The 21,558-nt window shown below is 47.9% G+C and overlaps 1 protein-coding gene across 1 annotated transcript; it reads left to right on the top strand.

Moving 5' to 3' along the window:
• The first annotated feature begins 983 nt into the window (after positions 1-983).
• Positions 984-5,843, top strand: LOC119440785 (aminopeptidase N). The gene is made up of 3 exons (XM_037705664.1): positions 984-1,023; positions 1,111-3,115; positions 5,495-5,843. The coding sequence occupies exons 1-3, from the start codon at positions 984-986 to the stop codon at positions 5,841-5,843; spliced, it is 2,394 nt and encodes a 797-aa protein (XP_037561592.1).
• The last annotated feature ends 15,715 nt before the right edge of the window (positions 5,844-21,558 follow it).

Raw genomic sequence — 21,558 nt, 5'->3', positions numbered from 1 at the left:
TATACATGTATATTAAACGGCCTATTACAAGACCATTTATTGATTTTATCTATAAATACGGTCATTGCGACAGACGCCTCTCAGTGTGAAGAAACATCTGGAATTGGCATTTTCTCACCTGCTTATAGACTGGTCATTCGCAATCAGGATTCCGGACTTCTTTTCCGTACTTCTGGTTGAATTTCTAGCTGTAGTTCTAGCCTTACGCAAACTAAATTCATCAATATCGGCGGTAGTAATAATAACTGATTCTTTATCTTTATGTTCATCCCTCACAGCAAGTAGTGTCACTAACCTTTTACGTACATTTCATTTTGTAGTGCCTGCCCACATAAATTTAATTAGATTGTTTTGGGTGTCTGGCCATAAGGGATTATTCGTGCACTAAATGGCTGACAGTCTCGCAAGAGCGGCCCTCAGCGGCCCTGTACTACCATTACTACCTACATTAGGTTAGCGAATGACTGCTAGATTCAGGAGATAGACAATTATTCCAGACTTTTTGAACGCAGCTGTAGCTAATTTTTCAGAATGTTGACACCTCCTCTTCCCTTGGCACAAAAATTCCTTTCACGCCAGTAACACTGAAGTAATTTTTACCTGATTACGTTGTCGAATACCAGTATTAAACTTCTATTGTCCCAGGGCTGGTCTGGCGCCCTCCCCTATGTGCCCATTCTGTGGAGAAGATGAAAACATACATTTTTTTTTTCATATTATGCAGATGTTTTTATTCTTTAAGGAAAAACATTTTAGAATGAAGGTTTACAAAGCTTGCTTTAGGTTTTTCAATTCTAAATATCCTTTCTCTAGGAGCCTCCACTCTTGGAAACTGCCACATGGATATTTGCTCAGCCGAGGAGGAATTTATAGTTGCCTCAAAGTGATTTTCTTAAATTCCTCAAGTTTTATTTTTGTTCATTGCCTCCTGACAACTTTGACCAATTTTAGTATTAACAAGGTTTCATAATACCATCCAAATCATGGCCAATCCCCCGCAGTGGCTGTGCGCCAACAAAGAAGGCATACCATACCATCATCGAGCGGCTGACCGAAAAAGAAGTAGAAGAAGCGTTTGAACCCGTCATCCGACATGTTGTCTCTACTCAGCGTGCAAAGACATTAGCAGCAGGCAGCTAGTGCGATGCTTGAGCCGCTCGCAATCGACGCGACCGGCGAAACCGTGTCGGAGCAACGATGTCACACGTCATGCTCCTGCATGGAACGTGACTCCCGTAACTCGCGCCCTCGCCGGCTGCTTCTGGGTGGGCGCCGACTTAGTTCTGCCCTACGCCTTCGGCATCCTGGGCATCGCCACCTCCGCAGCGTTCGTGGTCTTCCTGTTCCTCTACATGCTGGCCCGCATGAAAGCGCCGACGCTGCTCATGGTGCACGCCCGCGCCTCGCAGCTCGACCTTGTCGCTCAGCACTACGACATCCGCCTCGAGACCGACCTGTCTTCCGCCTTCTCCGGCCACCTGAACCTGCATGTAACCTGTCACCAAGCCAGCCATCTCGTCACGCTTGTTTCGAGAAACCTGACGCTCAGTGAAGTAAGAATGCGACCGCGCGTGGGTTACGTCAGGGAATCGCACGAGGCTGTGCCGGTCGGTTCGCAAGAGCCTTTCACCACTTTCAAGCTCAACTGGGATCTCGAGCCTTCGGCAGATTATCTCTTGTCCGCGCGCTTCTCCGGAGGGCTTCACCACGGGGATCACCGAAGGTGGCCGCCCGGAATGTACCGCGAAATTGGCGACTCGTACACGACGGTGACCTCCTACGTCGACCAGCAGCACGTGGCCGCTTTCTTCCCGACCGTGCAGAGCTCCATGCTGAGGTCAACTTTTAGCTTGTCCGTGCTTAAGCCAAACGCGAGTGTCGCTGTGCTGTCGAGCTGGGATCTCTTGAAGGACGCCCAAGATCACGATGGTCAGACTTATTGCGTCTTCCAGAAGACGCCTCCGATCTCACTCCATCAGGTCGCCGTAGCCGTCACCACACTGCCCAAGATAACGGATGGCTTCACCACGCTGCATGCTCACGCGGTGAACATGCCACGACTTCAGCACCTGCTCGAGTTCTGCACTAACGTCGTTGAAATGGCGGCGGAGGCCACCGGAATATCTTTTCCGAACAAGGGACTGGACCTCCTGGCTCTCCACAGGTTTCCCCGCGCATGCCACTCCACCTGGAAACTCGTCGTCGTGCGGGCCGGGACGTTCAAGGCGAAGGCCGCCGGAGGGCTACACACGAACCTTGGCCGGCCTTACCTGCGCTTGACCATAGAACTACTGAGCACGTGGTTCGGGAACATGGTCACTGTAGGGATGTGGCTGGATAGAGGCCTAGCCGTCCTTTACGCCATCAAAGTTCTTAAGCTGGCCAAACCTCAGTGGCTCCTGGACGATATACTTCACCTGTATCGATTCGTCGCGCTTTCCAGCGTAGACCTCGGCCCTACACATGAGAAAGTATTGTACGACTACGAGCTGCCCATCGCAGCTGTCTCCCTCCTGGCCATGTTTCGTTCCGCTGTCGGTCAGGACCGATTCAAGGCGGCCACCACCAATTTTCTCAAGAAGGCAGAGCGTGACGTCATTGCAGAGCAAGACTTCTGGGATAGCCTGAAGGTTTCAAGTTCGACAGAAGATATGGCTAACTACACGTCCGTCTGGAGACAACACTCGGGTTACCCACTCCTCAAGGTCGTCCGAGAAGACGCCGAGACAGTTCACGTCGTGCAGGAGCCGTTCTGTGGGTTGAGGTGCCACGATTTCAGGAGTCGCGCCGGCACAGCTGACCATCAGCGGTCACCACCAGCAACAACATGGCCAATACCTATTACGCTTTCTTATGCTAGCGAACCGCAAAAAATTGACGTGACAGCCGTTGTGTGGATGGTTACTCCCGAGGTGACGTTGAAAGCTCCTAACGCTCATTTCGACGACTGGGTGCTGCTGAATGTGGGCAACGAGGGCCTTTACCGTGTCGACTACGAGGATGCCAACTGGAGCCATCTCATTCGTCAGTTGCAGAACGACAGCTCAGTCATCCCCGTGGCGAACAGGGCGCAGATTATTGATAACCTGTTTCATCTGGCCCTCGCCGGTTACAGGCAAGTGTGCTTTATAAATGACCTAAATCAATCCGCTTTGTTCACCAACGCAAACTTTCCCTAGGCTGCTATCTACTATGAACCCCGCGCCAAGGTCATATCTAAATCCTGTTAAGTTAGTTTGGGACGAAGGGACTGCGCAATAATTTTCTTTTTTCTCCTTTTCCTTCTATGCAATGATTATGCACTTATTTGGCTGAACGAAAAGCTCAACCAAATAGATGCATACTGCCAGTCTTACACCCCAGTCGCAAAGGGCACTTTCGATGGCGATCGATCCCGATTCGCGATCGAAAGTGCCCCGTGGGACTGGGGTATTACCGGACAGTGTGAAGGGGTCACAATGACGAGACGGTAGGCCGCCTCGTTCAGGCAAGTTACCTGATGGGCTGACGTTCAGGCACGACATACTAGCTATACTAAATTACGTTCATTATTTAAGGGGGGAAATTGTCGTTCACCCGAGTGTAGCACGAAGCCACAAAGTAATCATTGCGATTCCATTCTAAGTAGCTTGCTAAACTAAACCTCCAAAACACTTGAAATTTAATTTAAATTACAAGATGGAAACCTTTCGGCAGCTAATAAGTTGCACACATCTTCCAATTGGCACACAGGCGTTATCCGTAGTAGTTACGGTAACGTAAAGCGGCCGTTTCACTTTTTTTAAAAACCAAGCTCAGATATTGTCATACAAGTTGAGCCATTCAAGCCATTCAAGACGCCACAACAAAGTTGAGCCATTCATGCCATTCAAGACGCCACAACAAAGGAGCTGACAGCCATGCCAAAAGAAGCGTTTCCCAACTGTTTCCAAGACCTCAAGAAGCATTGGAAGCTGTGTAGACTGCAAGGGAGACTATTTCGAAGGGGTGCTGCACAAATGATTTCAATGTTAAATGCATTTTTTTTATAGACTCAGTCTCGGAACTTTACCTGACAAAGGTTGTACTAAGGATTATCTGTCGCACAGGCTGCTGTGAACATACGTGAGCATTACTGCACTGCATGCAGCAGGGAATTTACTATCTCCTGTCAAACATCAATATGCTGAGTTATCATTGAACAGGGAAATAAACGGTTCGTAGTAGAGAACGGGTGTTTGCACTTTTTTAAAACCCAGAATAATAACTTTTTTTTTTTTTAATTTCGCAGATGTTTGCAATCCGAGCAACTCATACACCAAACACAGAGAAGCCGTATAAGCCGCGCACATGGAGTTGTCACACCCTCCAGAATTTGTGATAATACTTTTGAGCAATCTAGGGGCCTGTTTTGCCATTGTCCGTAATCTATCAAAGACTTTCCAAACGATTCGCTACATCTCTACTCCGTTTCATACATACCAGACAACGCTCCAAGGGCTATAGAGAGACTTCTCGCACCACTCGCATTCGCTACCAGAAATAGTGCGTCACGCACGAAAGAAAGCTATATGTTTCATGTAATTCGATGTGAAATTAAGTGTCACAATTTTATGCCGCACTCCGTGTATTCATTACACAGAAAGCATCGCAGATCCGAGCCTATTTGCCACCAAACGACCGGAGTGACACGTTTCTGCGACTAGCTCGACCACAACGCACCACAAGCGTTCGTGATAGTGTGTCGCATACTGCAAGCATTAATGTGCACAAGTAATATATGATTTGAAGTTACTTTGCGTTCACTAGTTGCAGTTGTAATCTATAAAGTGATTAGTTCGTATAAAGCGTCGCAGGGCCGCGATGTTGTAGCGATGCTTTTACCGATGCTAATGTCTTTTCGCGCTTTTTTACGCGAGAAGCACGAGAAGGCATTAGCATCCGTAAAAGCATCGCTAAAGCAACTGCACGGCGAAATGCGCGGAGTGAGGCTTCTATGACCGCACTATTTGCGTAGCTTCCTTTGCTATCGTGCCTTTTCAAATGTTTCACTATATCCGAGCTTCGTGTGAGAACGTCCTTTCTGGACTGTGGCGCGGGTGTACAAAGGCACGCGCGGCAGCGTCTGCTTTGCGCGTGGGTTCACGTGCAATTAGCACAGCCCAGAGAGCATTATGGCGACGTCCTGGGCGCTCTCGTTGAAACATTTAATGCAGTTACAAATTCCCTAATCTTATATCGCTGCATTAAATGCCTGCCTCCATCGACTGCGTAAACACATTGTCTATTAGCCTGTTTCTGTAATAGATCAACAATTGTCTGTTATACACATTACATGACCATGCCCAGCTCTGATTCCTTCTCTTAAACTCCTCTGTACCGGAAGTACTGGCGCCGGACTTTACGGTTACGCAGAAGCGTGTACCAGAACGTGGTCGACTTAGACATTTTCGGGCGTTTTCAAACAACGCTTTCAGATGCCTCCGCATCTAGCTGACCGTCGCACCTGTTTCAGGACTTTCCAGATGTTCTTCGCGTCGCTGGTCTACCTGGAGAAAGAACGCGAGACGCTTCCCTGGACGCACTTCGTGCGGCTCGCGCGGGCTCTGCCGCACGGGGCAGTCGCGAATAACCGCACTGCGTGGTCGGCGCTGAACCGGCGCATCTGCAAGGGGATCGTGTCGGACCTCGGCTCGACCGCCAATGAGCCGGCCATGCCACTTGCCAGGAGCGACTTCAAGTACGACGTGCTGCAGTACTGCTGCCAGTTTGGCCACGAGAAGTGCCCCGCACTCTTCTTCTTGCGCCGTCACAACCCTTATCAAAAGACGGACGACGGCGGCGTGTACCTCGAGCGTCCGTGACTTCGCTGACCGCACGGACGCAGTTTGCCTCTTCCTTGACGTTACTTGGTGTTCATTCTTCCGTTTAACTTGGGGGCAAAATTTGAAAATAACGGGATTGCTATCTTGAAACGTGCGCTCGTTACAACTGCTGCGATATTAAATGCGGTAGCGCTTTTTGCACCTATTGTGTAAGTATTGTGCCTTTGAGATGACTGGACATTTCGGCTCATTAAACGTCCTTCGTTGTCTTCAAAACTACAGTTCCCGAGTCCGCGATAGCTGTGGAAACCAAATCAATATCGAAGAAACCTCGACCTCGCCGAATGACAGGCCACCGAGATCTCTAACCCCGCGTCACCTGGCCAATTTAATAACGCATTCAACGTGCTTTGATTACTGCTTTGTCCAGGAAAATCACAGGCACCGAGGATCGCCTCTTTGAGGAGTTTACAGTTTTTAAGCGAGATGAATTAAGTGGAGCCGTGCCATATAATTCATATCGTTGAATATGTTAGTCCTAAATGAAGAGCCATGCCAACTAGACTAGCTGACGGCATTTTGACAATTCACGTGATCCTTACGTGCGAGGCGTTTCAAAAAGTTTGCGATAGGACGCCGGAAGAGCGACGACATACACACTGAACCCTTTAAGCGTATATAACGTTATGGCGAACAGTTTGGGCCCTTGGCGGTAGGTGGTACTAGGAGCAAGTTACACTTCAGAAACGCTATTCATCGTAACGACAATTGGATTGACATAAAAGCTCTTACCGAACCAAGAGGAAAAAAACGCTTGCCAAAATAAGAAAAAAAAAACTAAAGAAAAACATTGACGTTTAGAGGCCCCTACGGGCATATAGTTAGAGGGAATTGCTAGAGGGAACTTTGGATGATCAGTTTGCAAAGTCACATTTGAGTTAAAGAACCCCAGGAAGTCTAAATTTCCGGAGTCCCCCCCTACGGCGTGCCTCATAATCAGATCGTGGTTTTGGCACGTAAAACCCCATAATTTATTATTAAAGTCATTTGAAGCCACAAGGAACAAAGTTTACGCCAATCCATATTTCAAAATATCGTCATCATCACCATTTATATACTAACCACGGGTTCTATTCTGGGCACGGTCAAATTCCGCCCTACTGTCTAATTCGCCCTTTTCAGTTCTGATTGGTCCATGCTACGGCGCCTATGATTGGCTAAAAATGGCGCCATTACAGAATCTGACAATATGACGGCATTTGACAATTTCCAGAATAGCACTACACATCGTTCCCACGCAGGCTGAATCGCCATGCTTGCAGGACCCGTAGACACTGGCGCCAGAGTTCACTCTAGTAATTATTGCATGAAACTCTGTGCTCATGCGCGTAGTCCCTCGCTCACAATAACAACAAATTACAGAGTCCCGACCCCCCAGAAACCAACCGGCGCTCATTACGCCATCTTTCCGGTATATAAGCAAGAACTAAGCGTCTTCGTCGTTATCTTGAGCAAGGAACTGGTTTTACTTTTATTGCGATAGCAATTATATGGACACTTCAACCGGATTTCTGCCGTCGGCGTCGCCGTCGCCGTGAGGTTCCGTATAGATAAAATCTTCACCGCGCGCCGTATGCCCGAGCGGAAGCGTGCGGGGACGCGCGCTATCACGGAGAGCGAACGCACTCAATCTCCCACTTTTACTCTGCCAACAACCGCGCTCGTCGCTCGACCGCACGGTCTCTTATCTCTCCCACGCGCAAGCAAGGAAGCGGGAAGCCAGCGCCGGAGGGAGCGGGGGGGGGGGGGGGGGGCGCACTTCTCCTCTGCCAACAACCGCACTCGTCGCTCGCCGCACCGTCTCTTATCTCCACACGGCTCTGACCTTTATGCACTGTGCATTCGCCGCTCAGTTTCTGTTGAAGCGATAGACCGCACGTACCTTCGCCCGCTGCAGCGTATGGGCTTGCTGCCAGCGTTTTGACAGTCGTTGTCTGCAGTCATTCAGTGTGATCTATTCATGTTTGTTTGTGCGCGCTCACACCATGCTTGTTCATTCAGTTAGTAATAGCCGGGCCACATTTTCCAACGCACGCTACACATGTAATGCTGCCCGGATCGGCAGTGCAGCGCTACAGGTGTGTCCCTTCGCACGCGCGCTGCCCACGGGAAGCGCTTCTCATCAACACCACCGTTTCACACGCGCCTTCTCGTGGTCATCGAGTCTCTCTTCCTGTCGGTCTACTTACGCCGCAGCACACCTGCTTACTTAATCAGCTCATGTTTACTACAATTCATATTGCTACCAAAGCCGCTCACCTTACTTCGTATGACATAGCTGTGTTGCTATCGCATTCATTGCTTCGCCCTTAGGGCGAAACTGTGACATTTTTTTCTTTATCTCCGCGAGTGTTAACAGCGGAGCTGTTTTTAGTCGAGCGTGCGCCGTTGATGACGGCGCCGTCACGCAGGAGCGGAGACGGAGAGGTCACGTGACCCGCTCGCCGGGAGGAGAGGAACCGACCAATCGGAGCGCGCGACGGGGAGGAGGAGGAGAGGCGCCAGAATATAAAAACGCGTTACGAACGCCGTCTCAACGCGCTAGATCCCCCGCAAGTAGCGCCGTAGCGCCGTTCGGACCAGGCAAGCGGCCGCGAACGCACTGATTCGCTGTTCGACCATCTTCACGGAGTGGAAGGGGCGGTGATTTTATTTTTCTCTTGTTTTAGTATGCTTCCCATTTTTCAGACGGTATTCAGTCGAACTACGTAAAGCTGTTACTATTATCTATGCAAGTGCACCATGACATGACGATTGCCAGCGCCTCCTATGGAATCGTCAGCCTCCATTAGTAACTCCGACTCAAGTTAACATTATATTGCACCCTTCATTCGACACAATTTGTGGAGCGAAGCAGACTGGCGCAATATTTAGTTTCGTTTACACAATCTTCTTGTGGCAAAGAGTCTACTATACGCTGTAAATGTTTCGTTCAGCACCGGAACAGTTTTCATGACTAAATTATGATGGAATATGGCAGCGCACTTCGAAACGACGATGTAACACAGAATGAACACGAGCGTTGGTTAAAATAAGGTTCTATGGCAACTGAGCTTACGAACAGCTCATAGAGCGAATTCTGGAACCCTCCTATGTACTTCTGGGAGACGTCTCTTTCTGCGCAATTTCAACTTCCACTCTCTAAGTTCCGCTTCCCTAAGGTCACCACAAATAAAATTCGAGCAGCACTCATCTGCGATGACTATCCAAGTATGCGAATAGCATTTTTTACAGGTGAAAAGGAATTTAATGGACACTAAATTTGGGTTTATTGTTCTATTGCACACTGTTATAGCAATTGGTCTTATTTATCACGGGTGTGTAATTGGTGTTTATATGTTTTGTATGTTGTAATGAGTATTATGAAGAGCGAAACACCCATTAGCACATATCCAGTGCCCCCTATAGTTGATTTTCAGTTGGATAGCTAGATAGCCGGAGAAAAAACTGGCTTGACAATGTCAAGAATGTTATTCGCATTAAAAGGGGAGGCCGTACCCGTTTGTTATAAATGAAATATTTTCAAGAACTAGCTGCGTATTGGCGAACAGAGAACGAGAGAGGTTCGATGCGTGCACTCGATGGGGACGCGGCTCTCCCACATCGAAAAGCGAGGGAAATATAGATTGTGCGTGAAGTAGAAATTACAGTCAGCAATCAGTCAGGAGACAGCAATCTGTCCAAAGTCCGCGGAACATGGAAGATAGCGAAGCATTGCCGATCGTTGGTCTACATTAAACGACTGGCGGAGAGAAAAAAAGGAGTGCGACAGTTCGCACAGGTACAGCGATGTTGATGATGATGGTAATGACCATCCGCACATACCCACTCAGGAAGATTGGCCAAGAGTAAAGAATAATATGTTAAGGGGGGACGTGGTAATAAAAATTAGCATTACTTATTTATGAACCAAACTTGATAAAAGTTGGCATGCTTATTTAGTTTCTTCTCCTGACTCTAAAAATGCAGTTAGTTTTTCTGTAGGTTCATTATTTCATTACATAATTAAGAAAACAATGTCTTTTGTTCTTACTACAATAGACAAATAACCGCTGCATAAAAATAGACAAATGACATATGGACCAATAGCAGAAAGCACAAGCTACACAACATAGGAAGCACTTTTATGATTGGATCAATATTTCTTACTTTATAGTAAACTGAACTCCATTGTTTTCAACATGGCCATGCATTAGTCACACAAACGACAAATTTAAAAAACTTCAAACAAAGAAACTTAAAAAACTGCTTCCTATGTTGGGTGCTCATAACATCTAGCTTCATGCTGCAAAAAGAATTAATATTCTATGATAGCTACTGATATATCACGGTAAATGTCTTGCTGGGTGTGCAAAATTAGTATTCTGAGAAAATCAAGAAAACAAACAAATGTCACATTTAATTATGAAAAGTCACAAATGTCTGCACGTACACACTCCCAAAACATTAGTAGGCTCCTGGGGCATAGTCAGTTTGGGTATTAGCACCTCTGTGGCGCTTTTTGAATAAGCATTGCACATTTTCTGCCGATGCACGCTTGTTTTCAGATGCAGCTGAACGGCGCCGGTCTTTTTCGTCCATGCGCTGCATACACTTTTGGCCGGGGTTCATCAAGAGTTCTTGCAAAATGCTTGCCGAGGTTCTCCTGCAGCCAGCATTGAATTTCATCACTGCTTCCGCCACAGCAGCCTCAACGCTGAAGAGTGAGGCGTGCCGCTCCTTCGGTGCGAGCGCCCATATTAGCGAGTGCAGGCTTTCGTTGTTGTTCTGTGTTTTGCCTCGCTGGCAACGTTCAAGCAGCCTCTTGTCAGAGAGCCGTTGGTAAATTGGCAGTAACGCCTTGCTGACTTGAGTCGGTAAATTGTAGTGGTGCTTCGGCACAGGTTGGCCTTTGGCCTTAGCAGCATTTTGCCGGCACCAGGAATCGGGACCTTCTGGACAAAGGCTATGATTTGAGGTGACATCATTTGATGTTACGTGATAGTAGCTTGCCATCACGGCCTTCTCCATGGCGTCAATGTCACCAGTGTGGGACTTCAGAGCCCATCCATAATAAGAACTCAATTTGTTGACCAAATCTCCAGTCAACCTTCCTCTTCCACCAAGTGGCTCTGAGCCAGGCCCCTTGTGCTTTGACAGGGCATTACGAAGTGCTGTCCCCATCCTTTTATGGACATGGTTGATACAATCCTCTTTGTCAACTTCGATGTAGCCATATACTTTGGCCTCCTTTAGGGCCAAGAAAGTACGGCTGTCACCGTCTGACAGCACAGTTGTGTATCTCAGGCTGTGCTTTTCCAGCGATCTGTTGAATAAAATGAGGCCAGCCTCCACCTCCATTTCGCCAGCCTTCTTATCCGTATTTTTCTGGCACTCATGGCTGGCTTTCCATTCTTCGTATGACGGGTCACCAACTTTTGGTCCACGCTGACAACCGGCACAAAAGTTGCTCAGCACAACGTAGTCCAGCACAAGTCCGGTAAAAAGTTCAATGACGGCGCCGACACCGATGTGCGAACTGTGCCCGCGAGTCATCCAAGACCCGTCATACGATACAGCAACGTTGCCCGGGTTGCCGAAGTTTAATTGGCTGTAAAGCTGCCGGACCGACTTCGCGCATTCAGTTGTAAGCGTCTCAGCTGCCCGGGTCGCGGCAGGCGTCAACTTCGTTTTGACGTACCGCTGCCACGTTTTCGTATGCAGCCCGCGGTGCGATATATTCATTGCTGCGAAAATATCGTTAAACGCAGTTTGCCGATTGCCGGTGCTCTGCATCGCGCGCGCAGCCAGAATATTAATGGTAAACGGATTCACCTTCTGAGTCCCATTCACGCGCGGCGAGCTCCACGCTGACGCTTTGTCGCCGCATTTCGAGCATGTGAGCACCAGACTTACTGCAAGGCCGTATTCGCGCTCCTTCCGGCTGATTTTCGCGCTACCGCCGCATGTATTACAATTCATATGCTCCAGCAGTGCGTTCACCGATTCCAGGCACACCACGGTGAAAACAGTATTGTCAAGCGGGTCGGCCGCGACATCGCCAGCGGACAAGATCTCCGACTTACGGCTCACTGCTGCGGTTGACGCGAGCTCTTGTAGTTTCTCGTCGGATCTCCTGTCGAGTATCTCCAAATCGGCAAGCGTCAGCATAACGGTGTCACGACGGACGCGGCTGGCGTTTTCGTCGCACCTACTCGTTGTCGCACCATCTAGGCCTAACGCTCGGTCGGCTCCATCGGTTCCGTCGCTTGACGCCGTTATTGGCTCGTCCTCAACGACTGGCGACGCGGTGGGGCGTTTTTTGAAGTTGTCGAGCATGGACTTCTTCCTTTTCTTCCCAAACTTGTGTTTAGAGTCAAACTTTCGAAGCGGAGGAGGCATCGTCGCGGGTAGTCACACAATGATCGTATCGAACATGGCGTCTCGCACTGCGCGTCTCTAGCGGCTAGCAGACAGCTCGGAGTGGGCCCAACCAATCACGGGGCGTTATCTCGTCACGTGCACGCGACAGCGAATGAGAGCGCGCGTTTCAATACATTTCGAAATCAATTATTTTGACGAATAAGGTAAAGCAAGCAAAATACAATTTAAAGTACAAAGACGATTTAGTAAACAGTAATTCTGGTAGAACACACAAAGATTTATAAAGAAGACAATGAGCGAAGGATAAAATGACTAATGTTTCGACTTACTGGCAAGTGGCAAATTGCTACCACGTCGTCGTCAGAGTGGCCATTGCATAGTTAACTATGTACTCGTATAACCCCGCTGCAAAGGGAAATCCTTGTCAACATTAATAAATTTAAATTCCAGCACTTATAGTTGCTGCACGAGTATTCTTCGAAGGTCTTCGCGTCAGGCTCTCACTCGTTACTTTATCACCCTTATCATCGTCCGCGTTCTCCAACGTCGTGATCTGTAGCACTCTCCGCTAATGGCACGCACACTATGACGAGGTACACGTTACTGTCACAAGGTCGCGCCATAATTCCATATTTACGAATATAAGATAAAGGACGTCGTCAGGTAAGCATGGAAAAAAAAAAGAAGAGAAAGAAAAATGCACACACGCAACAAAACCAGGTGTCGACAGGTCCAACGAAACAACCATGCAAGCGAAATACACCCCCTGCCGTTCTTGATCAAGGACGTCGTTTGGGCGTTAACGCGTGGGAGATCAAAGCAATAATCTACAACGCATAAATCAATCAACCTCCCAAGAGCCTGTTCAGACTGCCACTGTTGCTAAATAACTTTTTTTTTCTTCTCATCTTTACGGCTGACAGCGAAGAAAGCAAGATTAGAACAAGTAGAGTAAAGGAGAAGATCAAGGTTGAGCGATTAGGTCACAAGGTCGGCCAGACACGCAAAGTATTAGAGGCGGAGTTACCTGCCGACAACTCGCTTTAGAAGCACGATGAAGACTATTATGAAAATTATAATAAAGCACGAAGCACAAAGAAATGGCTGAGCTATACACCTACGCAAAATAGTAGTAGTAGTAATAATAATAATAATAATAATAATAATAATAATAATAATAATAATAATCAATCAGTCAGTCAATCATGTTTAACGTACCCAGGAACAACGCTTAGCTCTGAGTGCTGGCGCACGGTAAAATAAAAATACCAATACAAATACAGGAAAAAAACATGAAATAGAACACGGCAGTTATGAAAAGAAACAGTCTACAATCAAGAAATGCCACGGTGAATTCACAACAGAAAGATGGAGAAAAAACACGAACAACGCTTGAGATTCAATAAAAGTAAACTAATCAATCCAGTGTTTAGTTGCTCTACGGCTATCGTATGCATGTCTATAGAAGCATTTTTTTTTTTCCTGTCTCTTTTTCTCGTCTAATCTCGCGCGCCAGCTTCCATTAGGCCATGTATGCACGAATGAAACAGGAAAAATAAACAGCCAACCCAGGCCTAGCGCTGTCTTTCGCGTCGCATGCTTCTCTTGGCCTGCATCTGTGCTCCCCCTCGACAAACATCACCTTCGGACGTCCCCGTGACATCACAGCGTCGACGCCTCGCAGTGTGCATTAGCAATGAACATGATGTTCGCATCTCGGTTTAGATTGTGATCGTTGTAGTGCATATACATAAACATTGTATCACATTAAAGTTGCGACCAGTACGGCACATAAACGTATAAACATTGCATGAGATTACACCTTGCATAGGATCACAATAAAGACAGTTGTACGCGTCGCGCATAGTTCCAACAGAAATTCCAACACGTGCGTTGCAACTGCACAAATTTCTTCTTCGCATCCCTGTACTGCACTAACAGCAACGTACGTACGAATGTCTTTTCATTTATTTATTTATGTTTGTTTCTTCCGTTCTTTCTTTGTTTTCACACTCAAGGCCAAAGTCATTAGAGGGAGGAGTGGGTAAAAGAATAGAAATAATAGCAAACAGAACAAAATGCAATGAGTAATAATAACAATGAAAAAAATTGAAGCAGTGCATTCGTATACAATGATGGCTAGTGCATCGCCCCCCAGAAGGTTCATTATCTCTAATAGATATCAAGTCAGCGGTAGTAGAAACGAACCAAAAACTTTTTTTTTTCTCTTACAGAATGGGATGCCTACCTTGCGACGGTGATCAATGCGATGCGACATGTACTGCGATGATCATGAATGACTGCGATCATGAATTCTTATTCCTTTGCCTCGCTAGTCGCGAGAGGCAGCGCGTGGATGACGTGTGGGCGCGATTCACAGCAACCGCCGCAGACAGACCTCCGCTCATGCAGCGCTTTGTTGTCATATATGGTATCGTTGGACGCGCTCGCCGCACGTCATCGGTGAACAGACGACGGCGCGCTACTCTGGCGCAATCTCATAGCGGTCGTAGCATGCCTAGCGCGGCACTACGCTTTTCATCTCCCACTTTTGCCATACCCTCCTCCACTTTCCGCCTCATGGTTCCGCTGCACCCTCTTCCGCCGCTTTCTTCCTCTTGCTATCTTCGCTATCGCAGTCTTTCATCGCCCGCTGCGCTCCGCGTTCGCTCTGTCATTCTTGGCTGTGCACGTTCGCTCGGTTACGCCGAGGGACATCGCCGACGCTCAACGCAGGATCGGGCGCCTAAGGGCAGCGCTCTAAACATTTTTTTTAATTATTCACAGAACCATTGGTCCGATTGCTGTTAATCACGAGTATACGTCACATAAAAACAAGAAAACGAAATTGTTGAAAACCATTGAAAACACACATGGTCGTGTCGGCTGGTTTTTGGCTTTGTTGTCAACAAGGTCCACGTTATTGCGTTGTGATGACACCGACAATCAAGTTTTCCCGATCTTGTTGTTATCATTCTTTGTGTCCGTATTTGGCATAACCCTGCAACGCGCAGAAATCGTACACAGCTTCGAAGTCGAATTAAGATATGACTCTCGTGTGTGTGATACAGGTTTTTCACCAGCCGACGTGCAGTCCAGTATTTGCGTAAACATAAATACAAGGTAAAAAATATTAAATGAATAAACATGGTGGAGGTGCGGGGTAGCGGATCCCCGTACCTCTCTCATGCTAAGCATGCGCCCTACCATCTGAGCACACTCCTGACGTCGCAAGAGGCGGAAATTGAGATGGTCATGGCTAGTCGAGTACTGCCATAGGTTGTACTGTTTTGCGTTCACAAGTTACAACACTGTACTGATACACTGCAATATATGTGACGGCTGCAAAGAGGAAAAATTGCATAAACAAAATAATATACAGTAAATGTTTTTAAAAATAAAAAAAAATCACAAACCATTCCACTTTGTGAAGGTGAATGACCAGCGAAGCCGTTCAGCACACGACACAGAGGTGGCACAGAATTTTGAACAAAGGTACGAACACATTTATTTTCTTGATCGGTTGTCATCGTGACGATAGGTACGCACACACATTCTCGTATCAACTTTGTTATTATTATATTAATTCCATCATATTCGCGTATAGTCCGGACTCCAGAGGAGCAACGCGGCTATGAAGAGCGACGGTAGGAACAGAGACGAGAAAGCAATCGTCACCGGCAGGCGGCAAACACCACCGATGAAGGTAGTGCACAGAACGCCAAGCGAATAAAAACTTGTATTCTTTATAAACATTCGCGTGGACGTGTCCCAGGAGGCAGAGGAAACTACACACGAGTGACGCTTCGACGGCACCGCCACCATGGGAGGGCGGAAGGAAAGGAAACCAGAGCCGCTATTCTGGACATTCCGCCATTTTCTTCGAAGCGTGACGTACGCGCGACGCTTACAAAATGGCGCCGATAGCCCCGATTTGCTTTCGTAACGTGACGAAAATTTGACGTTTCGCCTAAGAAACTGTAATGTAGGCATTGAACATAGCGTGGTTGATAAAGCAAAACAGTTTTCCTCCCCAGTAAAAATAAAGCGGCTAGCTCAACGCGTACGATTATTCCATCAAAATCGTTTCTCGCTTCCGTCGTCTGCATGCGCGCAGGCTGTCGTCTGCTTCATTAGCTAGGATGCGTGTCCTCGGGAAACTGAATGAGTCATCGTATATCGGCGCCCACGCGCTTGCTTTCTACCTTGAGACAACACACGCGACCTACCAGTGATGAGCGCACGCTCTAGGCCGCGTTATCGCGATCTCGTGATCCGCAAGTTACTCAGCCCGACTCGTCTGGCTGAGAAGCCGCCGAATATCATCGATAGCGTTGCGCGCGCCACAGGTATCTGCTTGAGCGACGCAAACGCCGGCACTGTCATCTCTTGTGCACTTCGCTGCTTACTCGCACCGCGAGAGGAAACTTCAAGGCGCCGTCTTACGTACATTTCTTTTTGTAAATTAAAAAGTCACCGTTGTCATAGCCTTTGATAATGCGAAAAGTCATTATTATTGATTAAAATACAAACGCAATAGTGAAAAGTGCGAAATGTCACAGAAAGTTTGCTAGTTTCAACCAATATTATTTCAAATAAACGTGTTTTTAATAAAAATGATGGTGCAAAACACAAATGCCAACACCACCCGAAAGCGATGCAAATGCTATGAACACGCGTTGTGAACAAAAGATTTTCATGGCCCGAAATGACAGGGAAATGCGGCGTACGCATGCCTCTCCACTGCCGTTGCATATGGCCGCTCATTACCATAATTCGCGCGGCTCGTCGCACCACAAATTATGGCGGAAAATCTCTGCAATGGCGGCCCAGCGCAACGTCACGCAACGTCAAATTGACGTTTACGAAACAGCCCTTCCTGTGACGCTCCTCGCGGGATATTCCTTCAGCCAATTAACAAGCTGACGTGCCGGCTATCTTGGAACGCCACCACATATTCGCGAAACTGTAGATGCACTGCACGGGCTTCTGCACGCTACCGTCCACTTTTTAACACGAAAGTGTTTTATGCCGGGGTCCACCAAGACTTCACTGACGTATTTCCGTCACGGAAATGCGTCACACGAACATACACGAACATAATACAAAGAAAGAAACCAGAAGAAAAAGTTCCACAAACATGGAAAATTTGGAAATCGAACCCACGACCTCTCGGTCCGCGACGATAGATCGCCGAGCGTTTAACCCATTGCGCCACAAACGCATTTGCAGAGAGCTACACAGACGCGCCTTATATATCTAACACTCCTCCGTGTACCCGCGCTCTTGCTCGGGGCGGTGCCGCCGCCTACGAGCAGAAAAGAGAAGTACTGCATTATGACACTAACGCGCACCGACAGTGAACGCTTCGGTGGTCTCAGCACTACGACGCCTCGATGCCAGCATTCGAAGGGACGCTGGCATCAAGAAGCACTACCAACGCCACTTAGGTGGCGTTCACCGTACTCAGCACAGCGGAGCGTGGCCTCCGCAATTAGCTCTGAAAATGTTTCTGAAGTTGATCGCGGAGGCTGCAATTACGACGCGCTGTACGCGCTGATTTGACTCGGTGACGATTCAGTTACGTGCTTTGTCTTGCGCGTTGTATTAGTGTGTCAGTTACGTGCTTCGTCTTTCGCGTTGTGCTAGCGTGTGCAGCGTAGTGCAGCTTCCATATGCACGACGGTTGCTCATGGTCATCGACGTTGGTAGTCGTGATGGAGGAGACGTGCCACCAGGCGTCAGCGTGGGTGCATCAACGCCTAAGGGCGCTTTAGCCACAAAACACTTATATATCAATGTGCAATAAACATTACACTACTTCTGTGAAGACACGTTTCACTTTCGTGTTCTATACCGATTCCTATATAAGAGGGATCAACCACATTTTTTTTTAAGCGCTAAAGTCGCAATATAGGTGCCAAGGGCCACAAAAATGTATTAGTCGATAAAACTTGCAGCTCCACGTCACGTTTCATCATTCTGACGAGAACGCAAAATTGCATTTTGCAAAATTTCCGTTTCCCGGCACAAATTTCAAAACACGTGACCTCTGGACAGCCAATGAGACAGCCAAGATGGCGGATAATGGCGGCCGCGCAGCCGCCATGCGTGTCCAGAATAGAGCCCCAGATACGCAAGCGCTTGAAGCACCGACACAGAGAGGGCGGTACGAACGTAGATATGGCCGACGCGGGTCGGCCTTTTCGGCTAAGATCTGAGTGGACTGTTTTGTTCTTTGTGTTTGCTTTTTACATTCATTTTTTTCCCGTTTCGTTTTTTCTGACCTTCTTTTATTTTTTGAATAACACTGAAATAAAAAAAAAATATGTTCTTACCCTTGTACCTAGGTTTCACAAGAGTTGTTCAAGGGCGTGTTACAGGTCCTGGAGCCCACCACCCGGAGTTCACAGGGGCATGTGCCATTGCGATTGAACCTTCTTTGCCTTATCTCTTTGCTCACGCACATGAAAATTTCACGGGACCCTAGCCATAAACAGCTTCGTTGTAAAAAACAGGATAGGAAAGAAAATTTTGTGATCAACAGCGGTGTCCAAATACACGCCCCAGTGATGGCTCCCTCAGAGTAACGAATACAGGTATTCAAGGCTATGCTTTTGCTGAATGCATGCGGAAACAGCTGCACGGCTGCGCTTGAAATTTGCGGCTCTACGAGATAGCCAGTGTAGTGGCCCTGAAAAAAAAAATTTAAACTCAGTGAAATACTTCTAGTACGGTCATGTGCTTCAAGTACAACCTTTGTCCGAAAAGGTTCGAGACTGATTTATTTTCTTCTCTAGAAATGATTCCCCAAAACAAATGTTGGTGCGTATGTGTAGTGCCATCTTTTCAGGCTAACCTGAGCTATTTATGTTAATTGCTGTGGCAGCCACTAGATGGCACTACATGTAGAAAAATAGGTTGTCACTATATAGTCGTCTGCCCATTCTACTGTGAGTGAATGTGGAGAGATTGACGTCCACCTCGAACAGCGTGTAAACATAAAATTCTGTGTGAAGCTTGGCAATACAGCCACACAGACGTATGAGCTCCTTTGTGACGCTTACGGCAACCAGACATTATCGCGGGCACGAGTTTTCGAGTGGCACAAGAGGTTCGTTTCGGGGAGAACGTCGGTGGAAGACGACACAAGGCAAGGGCGCCCTGCAACCTCACGGAATGAAAACAACGTGGCTCGAACCAGGGAGATCGTACAGCAAGACCGCACCATTACAGTCTGCATGCTATCGGATGCTCTCGACATTAGTAAGACAACATGCCACCAAATTTTGTGTGAGAACTTGGGGAACGAAAGCTGAATGCCAGACTTGTGCCGCACTCCCTCACACAGGACCAGAAGGACACGCGGGCATCAGTGAGCGCCGATTTGCTCTCCGAGGCAGAGAAGGATGCTGCATTCGTTGACAGCATCATTGCTGAAGACAAAACATTGTGTTTTCAATACAATCCTCAAACAAAGAGCCAGAGCGCCGAATGGCGGTCCACAAGCTCTCCGGCGTCGAGAAAGGTGCGGCGACAAAAGACCAAAACAAAGATGATGCTGATAGTTTTTTTCGATGCCAGAGGCGTCATACACCACGAGTTCATCCCACAAGGGCAGACGGTGAATCAGTTTTATATCTGCCTGCTCCAACACATGCGTGATGCACTGTGACGTCGTCGCCCTGACTTATGGGCATCTGGACAATGGAGCCTTCTCCACGATAACGCAAGGCCGTACACTGCTCTCAGCGTGACAAAATTTCTCGCCATGCACAGCATTACTGTACTTCCCCATCCGCCATACTCGCCTGACCTCTCCCCATGCGATTTTTTCCTGTTTCCTCGTGTGAAGAGAGCCCTAAAAGGTCGCTGGATGGGGAGTGTAGAGGCCATTCAAGACGCCACAACAAAGGAGCTGACAGCCATGCCAAAAGAAGCGTTTCCCAACTGTTTCCAAGACCTCAAGAAGCATTGGAAGCTGTGTAGACTGCAAGGGAGACTATTTCGAAGGGGTGCTGCACAAATGATTTCAATGTTAAACGCATTTTTTTTATAGACTCAGTCTCGGAACTTTACCTGACAAAGGTTGTACTAAGGATTATCTGTCGCACAGGCTGCTGTGAACATACGTGAGCATTACTGCACTGCATGCAGCAGGGAATTTACTATCTCCTGTCAAACACAGCGAAGAACCGCTTGCTCTCCCTTCCGCGATGTCATCGCACAGCGTCATTGAAAGCAGTTCAAAAATATAGAAAAATAATTTAATCTTTGCAATGCGGGTAGCTGCGTCAGCCACGCATGGCCTCCGAGATGGCAGCGGCATATGCTGCGTAGCGTGGACTACGCAAGGAGGTTATGGTCTACCGCGGCCGCCATGAGGTGCCACCTGAACTTTACATTCGCCATGCTCTCTAAACTGCTTATGCGCGAAAAAAAGAAAACTGCACATAGAGATTTCTGTTGCTTGAAGATTCCCCTCTGTCTAGGTACTAATGAGGAGTTGTCGCTCCTTGAATATTAACGACGAAAGTAGGCACGCATACAGCGAAAAAAGGGAACAAGACGGCGGGATGAAGGTGCCCATGTGTTGAGGAGACAACAATGACGCCGTCACGGTAAGTTTCTTTTTAGGGTTGCAGTGAACGTGCGACGATGCAAGCGTCCACTCTTGCGCAAGCAGATACTGCTCTCGTTTGTGCCCCGGTGCCGCGGCGGAAGCCGCGGTGCCGGGCGCCGACGCTACGGTTGTTGGGGTGTTGCAGAGCACAGTGTAGCAACACACCAAATAAACAAATACTGCTCCAGTCAGGTAGACTGCTCCCTCCCTGATAGTGAGATTATATTTGGATCATCAAAACAGTGATGTGTTTTTTTAGGAATACCATCGCTCCCTTAACAGCAGCCACAGTTGTGCCTAGTCACCACCAGCCCAGCGTGTTCTCCATTCCAACGCTGGCGGCGGGAAGCCAGCGTCGCGTAAACAAACCTGTAGTCTCGGAAGCCAACGTTAGGGACAAATGCATACAAAACCAGCAAAGGAAGTTTTCCGCCGTACTGCCTAGGCAAAGTCAAATATTCAAGGAGCAAAAGCCCCCAAAGTTTCTCTCGTAACGACTTCGCGCGCTGTGAGCTTCGCTACGGACGAACAGAGCAAAACCGGAACTCGACAACTCCTCAGTAGTACCTAGACACAGGCGAATCTTCAAGGAAGAAAAGTCCCTACGTGCAGTTTTTTTTTCGCGCGTGCACAGCTTAGAGAGCATGGCGAGCGTGAAGTTCAGGTCGAGGTGCCGAGACTAAACTTCTGTCTAGAGTTACTGTATAG

The sequence above is a fragment of the Dermacentor silvarum genome, chromosome 2 (genome assembly GCF_013339745.2).
Source record: "Dermacentor silvarum isolate Dsil-2018 chromosome 2, BIME_Dsil_1.4, whole genome shotgun sequence".
In the NCBI taxonomy this organism is placed as follows: domain Eukaryota; kingdom Metazoa; phylum Arthropoda; class Arachnida; order Ixodida; family Ixodidae; genus Dermacentor; species Dermacentor silvarum.
This window is presented reverse-complemented; position numbering and strand designations above follow the sequence as displayed.

Coding starts and splice junctions, on each gene's coding strand:
- LOC119440785 (XM_037705664.1), top strand. CDS start 984: ATGGCCAATCCCCCGCAGTGGCTGTGCGCCAACAAAGAAG. Junction 1,024..1,110: donor GCTGTGCGCCAACAAAGAAG/GCATACCATACC, acceptor GTCTCTACTCAG/CGTGCAAAGACATTAGCAGC. Junction 3,116..5,494: donor CTGGCCCTCGCCGGTTACAG/GCAAGTGTGCTT, acceptor CACCTGTTTCAG/GACTTTCCAGATGTTCTTCG.